The sequence below is a fragment of the Phaethon lepturus genome, unplaced genomic scaffold (assembly GCF_000687285.1).
Source record: "Phaethon lepturus isolate BGI_N335 unplaced genomic scaffold, ASM68728v1 scaffold21726, whole genome shotgun sequence".
Taxonomy (NCBI): Eukaryota; Metazoa; Chordata; class Aves; order Phaethontiformes; family Phaethontidae; genus Phaethon; species Phaethon lepturus.
Genome location: NW_010548575.1, coordinates 12,974 through 19,639, shown reverse-complemented (window position 1 = coordinate 19,639; position 6,666 = coordinate 12,974). Strand labels below are relative to the sequence as shown.

At 37.9% G+C, this 6,666-nt stretch overlaps 1 protein-coding gene across 2 annotated transcripts in view; it reads right to left on the bottom strand.

The window, feature by feature from the left end:
• Nucleotides 1-2,216: 2,216 nt before the first annotated feature.
• NAP1L1 (nucleosome assembly protein 1-like 1) overlaps nucleotides 2,217-6,666 on the bottom strand; it is a 15,777-nt gene continuing 11,327 nt past the window's right edge. For both annotated transcript variants that reach the window (XM_010290022.1, XM_010290023.1), the window contains 4 exons: nucleotides 6,375-6,497; nucleotides 5,317-5,349; nucleotides 4,792-4,839; nucleotides 2,217-2,942 (listed from right to left, as the gene is read on the bottom strand). In XM_010290022.1, coding sequence (XP_010288324.1) covers nucleotides 2,907-2,942; nucleotides 4,792-4,839; nucleotides 5,317-5,349; nucleotides 6,375-6,497 — 240 coding nt within the window. In that variant the 3' untranslated portion in view covers nucleotides 2,217-2,906. The remainder of the gene's footprint in view (nucleotides 2,943-4,791; nucleotides 4,840-5,316; nucleotides 5,350-6,374; nucleotides 6,498-6,666) is intronic.

Genomic DNA, 6,666 nt, shown 5'->3' with positions numbered 1-6,666 from the left:
CTGCATTTGTTAACAACAAGGTAACTTACTCTCCTCAAACCCCACTCAAACACTAAGGAGTTTCTCTACAGCTGGTATAAATCCATGAGAAGTGAAAAGAATGAGTCACAATGCTCCAATCAATGTTGCAAGTTTAATGTTCCTGCTACATACTGCCTTTCAGAATTGTTAAACAATACTGTTGTTGATCACGAAACTATGTTAAGCACCAAACCAGTTTTTATTTAACTGATGCCATAAGAACTGGCACCTCAATTTGTATGATTATATCCTTCCTTTTGCTGCAGTCTGGAAAGCACAAGAACTATGATTTAGAACTAGTAAGTCAATCTAGAGAGAAGCTTACCAAAATCTGTTGACAGAGATGGATTCATAGCTCTGGATCTTGCAGGCTGCAGGTGGGCTTTGGTACCTACCAACTCCCCTTTTCAAATATTGTATCCCATTGTATGAAATGAACATATTAAACGAGACAGTAATTGAATCACAAGCTGAATTTCTTAAGAACAGTGGCTTCTGAAATTCAAACAACTTTTGACAGTGCTTTCTCTTTAATATGCAGTTGCCAGATGCTGTTAGTAAAAATGGGCTAGATCTAAGTAAGGACTTCAGAGACTTCTCATGTCCAAAATTATGAACCGCCAAAGCCCCTTATTAATGACTGCTCAGGCTTGTAACATACCACCAGTTTGGTCTCCGCATGCCCTGAAGTTTAAACTTAAACTTAACTTTAAATTTAAACTTAACCTTGGAAGATGTTCAGAGAAGAGACCAAGTGACACCCAAACACCTGGCAGGGACAGTGCCTAAAAGGATAAGTATATTCTGTCAGGATTTATATCACAAGAACACAACCACATCTACTTTAACACACAGCTACCATAGAGTGTGATGTTAACCTTTCATTACTGTATTTTTCTACGCTATGTTCTATGTATTACCTAAAAAACACCTAAGAGCACAGCTTCACCAGTACTGTTTTTATACACAGCTACAGATAACAAGAGCTCCTTCTCTCAAATCCATAAATATCTGGAGAGGAGAAAGATGAAGTCTGACAGATTCTGAAATGTAGCAGCATGGTATTTAAGCCTTCAAGGAATTAAAAAAAAAAACCGTTTAGTCAGAGCGCACTCTTCCTTCTCAGGGGGGCTGAGGATTCAGAAGGGCACCTGGGATAAGTTTCATTCTGTATTACTTACCCTCCAAGCAAAAGACATACTAGGGAAACTCTTCCACCAGCCCCACCCTCATGTGGCTGTTGCCTCCTGCTTGCCCTGCTCTTTTCAAACCTTTAACTAAGTCAGTATATCAGTGGCAAGAAAAAAAAGAGTAGTTACTACAGAAACCAATCCCTGGCTAGCTGGACATCTCTTTCCAACCCTACGAGGGCCTTCCCATCCCTCAAAAAGTTATCTGGATACTTGCTTAGAAGATCAGAACTTCTATAGTTCTGTGAAGGACAAGACTGCACAGACTACAGTAGCATCTTACCAACTGGGAAAACTCAAATGGAAGATATCAGTTCATAGTCTCTTCAAGTTAAGTGCATTCAAATCCACATCTCAAGAGCACCTCCACTGCCAGGCTAGAGGCAAGGTTAGTATAGAGAGATCTTCTACCCCATATGTTTCAACTGACAATGAACACCCTATATGGACAAAGTATGAGCCAGAACATGCAAACATAAGTGTAGTGAACAGAACATTAGGTGAGGAGAAAGGAATTCCTTGGAGTTTGTTTCCTCCTCTGTAGAAGCTTGATACAGTGAGTACAAACTAGAATACAGCTAATTGTTCTAGCACTCCCTTGGGCTGCAAGGCTGATTTTGTTCAGGACAACCTGTCTCCACAGACTAGAAATCCGAGGCACCTTTGTTGGCTCCAGATTTCATACTAATAACCAATGCTTTAGAGGCAGGCACAGCAATACCGAAGTCCTTTATCAGATCTAGCACCACTTCTAAAAACTTGTCTTCTCCAAAATGGCAGTGTTGACCAATCACTGAAACATCTAGTTCATATTCACAAGTATCACACTGCAAGTGGAAAATACAGATCAAACTTTCCAAACTATTGTGTTTGTTTTTAAAATGCTATATAATTTACTTTTCAGTAACTCTCAACTTTTGTTTCCAGTAAGAAGTGAACTGCAGCATGAAAGATATGCCTTACCAGTTTACACATGCAGATACACACATCATAATAAAACAAGACTAGCTTCTGAAAATACTAGGTTTTATTCACACCCCAGTGGTAAACAATAACCTTAATATGATGACTAGGTTTCTTTTGTAGATCACTATGTCACATAAAATACAAAACCCATAGCATAAACAAGCTGACAGTTATGAATGTTTAATGTGGTCTCGTTGGAAATTAAACAGGTTATACTAGTCTTCTCAAGTAGTCAAATTCAAAATGCATCATCATCTCCTAGTTAGTACAAGTCACTGCCATTTCTATAACAAAGTAATGAAGGCACAGCTAGTGCAAGCAGACTTAAACCCGTTCAGACTACTGGGCTGAAAAATACTTTGGTTGGTTCTTCAGGAGAAAGTTTTCTCTAAACAAATATTGGTCTCAGTTAACAGTTCTGAAAATCTTCACAGCTGCAGTCTAATAGCTACATGACAGACTTCACAAGAACCAAAACTATGTAGCAATGAATTAACATTCATGCTTTAGGGGATTTACTGCATTCTACATATTGGCAGAAATTATACTGTTAAAATGCTAGGTAGATTGAACCTACATTTTAAACTGGTTCTTATGTGTTTGTTTTCTTTTTTTAACAAATTGGTTACTTAATTCTACCAAGATACAAAACATAAGGCTGTAAGTAACTAATAGTTGTGTTTAGGCTATTACAGTGCAGGTAATCCTCAAGGCCACATACACACTGCTTCACTGCTGCTTGCATTCTGCTGGGTTTTGATCCTTCTGTTGAGAAAAAAGGAAATACCAGTTTACAGATACCAGTGTTTTAAAAGAATTATTAATATTGCTAAGCATACTTCCTCAGGTTACAGTATTCAAGTTCTTCTTTCGTCTTTTCCCTTAAACTAGTTGCCTAGCATTAGTAATACCACTGCCTTTGGACGTGGCAACATCCACAGTGCATTTATTTTGGCTTTGTTAGTGCATAGGTGATGATCCAGAACAAAAATCTGTTCAGAACTAAGTCTGGTAGGATACTCTGAAAAACACTAACACTAGAAAGAAAAAGGAGGAGGAGAGTTATGCATAGTAACAAACAACCCAGCTCAGAAGCGGCATCCGGGACTTCTACACCATTTGAGGCAAAAGAAACTACCTGCAATCAGTAACAAGGGCACAGCCCTACTCCAGAAGCCACTGTAGAGCAATGCAATGAAACATCAAATTATGGTACGTTCTTCACACTCTGGAAACATCTTTTGCAATATATTCCAGTTGTTAGAAAATTCTAATGTGGAAGATTTGTTCTGATATATTGAAACAGACAACCAACAATCACAATAATACGGGAATTGAAGGAAAAAACTTTTTGCAGGCAGAGTTCAGCTGTGAGTTTTACTCCACTACTTTGCTCTGGATAGCTATTCTGGGACCACAGTGCTTCAATAAATGTAGCTGGCTTTCAGCCTGTGATCAGCTTACAACTATTTATTCTTATGTCAATACACTACAGTACCACTACTGTCTCTAGCCCTTTGGCAGTTCTCTCAGAAACAGAGCACACAGTCTTGCCCTTTCTCAGTTCTGTTAGCCTAGAAAAGCAATCTGAAATTGTAGTAATAAGAAGCCCATGTTGGCAGCTGTTCCATTTTGATTCCAAAACTTTCTTGAATAGGAAGCAATTTGAATACACTGTAGTAGATGAAACACTGTAGTAGATGAAACATCACCAACAGGCTGTACGTTTTGATTAACAGTTCTACACCCTACATCTTTCTAGGTACAATGCTAAGATTATGTCATTCTTTCAATAGTACTTTGATTGTAGCTCAAACTATTCCTACTCAAAAATATGCTGCCTCTTCATTTGACATTGCAAACACATTTTGCAGAAGGCATTTTTAGTTCACAGAGACTTCAGTTTCATGACTGCAACTTTCATCTACCATCATCAGATGGTTTCAGGTGGCCAAATGTGCCTTTTCCTCAGCTAGGAAAAAGCTATTAATTGAGTGGCTCACAATCACTTCTCCAGCAAAGTGAGCCTGACTAGTGATTTGCCCTTCCCATGGAATAAGAAAGCTGCCAGTTGTTCTTGGCTGTTCACATTTTAGTACTTGGCTGTAGATGCATTCCTGAACCTTGACTTCTGCTACCTCAAGCAATAAAAGACTTGCTATTATCTACCCTGAAAAAGCCTCAGTTTTGTACTCTGCTGGGAAAATCTGTGCCAGAGTCAGCTTGTGACAAGTTCCCAAAAACTGAAGCTGGACTATGCAGTTCTCTGCATGTCCTTACAACCATTAGAGAACATTTTCAGCAGCAACTTGCTGCAAGGCAGGTTTATAGAAAACCAAGCCTGACTAATTTCAGTGCTCAAAGACAAAAGTTACTTTTACAAAATGATTGTTGGAGAAAGAACTTTAAAAAAAGTTGCTCTCTACCAATATTAGTCTGTCAGAACTGCGACTGCAATAGCCTCAGTCAAAACATACTTCTCATAGGAATTGAGATTAAATACTTAAACTAAAAAAAAAAAAAAAATTAAAAAAAAATCAAGATTTAACCTACATAAAATTTTAAGTGTGTATATGTATACAATAAACTTCAAACTTTTTTTTTAGTTCCTTACTTTTGGGTCATAATCAGGATCATTTTCTTCATCTGCTTCTTCTTCTCCCTCCTGGAAGAAAACATTTGTTTGTATTTCTCTAGCTTATCTCCATTCAGCTTCCTGAGCCATTTTCAAGAAAATGAAGATTAAATTATACTCTTAAATACATTAATTCACACTTTAAGTTATGCATATCTTATTAGTTTGCCCTCCACAAAGCACATCATTTTTTGACATTAGTTGTAACTTAGTTTGTAAGGTACCTTAGAGTTGTCTTCATCTAGCTTGATTTGTTGGTGGTGGTTTTGGTTTTTTGTTTGATTTGTTTGGGGTGGGGTTTTTTTGAGTTTTGTTTTGTGTGTTTGGGGTTTGGTTTTTTTTAATATTCACCGTAGAGCCACAAAATGATGTACTGTATCTTACATTCATAAGTAATACTTAAACTTAGTGTTCAGAGCCTTCAAAAACTAAAGCAACTCTTATTCCAGACAAAAAAACTACAAAAGGGAAACTATTTAAATCAAGGCGATCTGTCAAACTTACCTCATCATCTGCCTCTTCACCTTCTTCATCATACTAGGAAAGAAAAGAAATGGTTTTGATAGTGTCATAAATGCAGCCATTTATGGCTCATATCATCACAGGCAGATAACTCAAGTAGATGCCAAAGACCACACTTTATAGTGCTGTAAGAACTTCCTATATCAGAGACATTAAAACATGCTTTATGCATCAGCATGAGCAGCATTCAATCTCTCAAGCTACACTATGGCAGAGAAAATTGGCTACCATAAGTCCTTAGGTGGAACACTGGAAGAGCTTTTAAGACTGTGGTAATGCTACTGGCTAGTAGGGTGTATAAAAGCCCAAGGCAATTTGTACAGTCAGTCACTTCCCTCTTCCGCCTCCGCAAGCCAGGGCTTTAGACTAAAGGGCTACCATTTTACATTCTAAAAATTAATTTTAAGGCCGGACTTAGATAAGCTATCTTAACTGTCAAACTATCCTCATTTGTGCAGAGGCATGGGAACAAAAACATTTTACCCGCATAAAGTTCCGGGGTTTTGTGGTTTGTTTTTCAAGCTTAGCTCCTTTAAAGCCCTTAATTCAAGCTTTTGCAGAGCTTGCTTTAAATACTTCAGCATGCTTGAATGTGCTTATCTATCATTTTCTACTTAGAGTGCCCTCCTGAAAGGATCAGGCTTGAATCTCAAGGAGCTTGGTAGCCCAGTATCACTGTAAGCACAAAGAACAGGCTGAGCAGCTAGACAGACTAATTTGTTCTCTGGCAGCCCATTATATTTCTACCGAACTATTGGGTACACCACCCTAGGAAAGCTTTATACAGGATATCTGAATTTAATTTTGTGTAAGTGCTCAGCTTCTACCACTACTTCTACCACAAAACTCTGAATTCAGTACTTCAAAGATGAATTACTTTTGTGCTCCTCTTTACTGAACACTCTAGGAAGCTTGGCTGAAACTAACTTTGATACATCCCATTCTAAGGATACCAACATTATAAAAGTCAGAAATTACCTGAAGTCTTTAAGCAACATTACTTCAAAGATTTTAGAATTTTGAAAGAACTTTATACTTACATCATCATCATCATCTTCAATAGCTTCTCCTGTGAAGTACAATACTGATCGGGGCACTATACGTTCACGCAAGAAATGACCTATTTCAAAGTCTGCAGCAAGGATTGCCTCAGCATCATCATCCTGCATAAAACAACATTATTTCCCATTAAGCAAGCCATTGTGAAGCACCTGAACACCTAAAAATGTTCCCCAATCTAATCTCAGGTTTTCACTCCTTTTGTTTACACACCAAGCATTCTGCTGTCTCCCATCTGAAAAGTTATCTTCAATTCAAAAGGCTTGTTTGTTT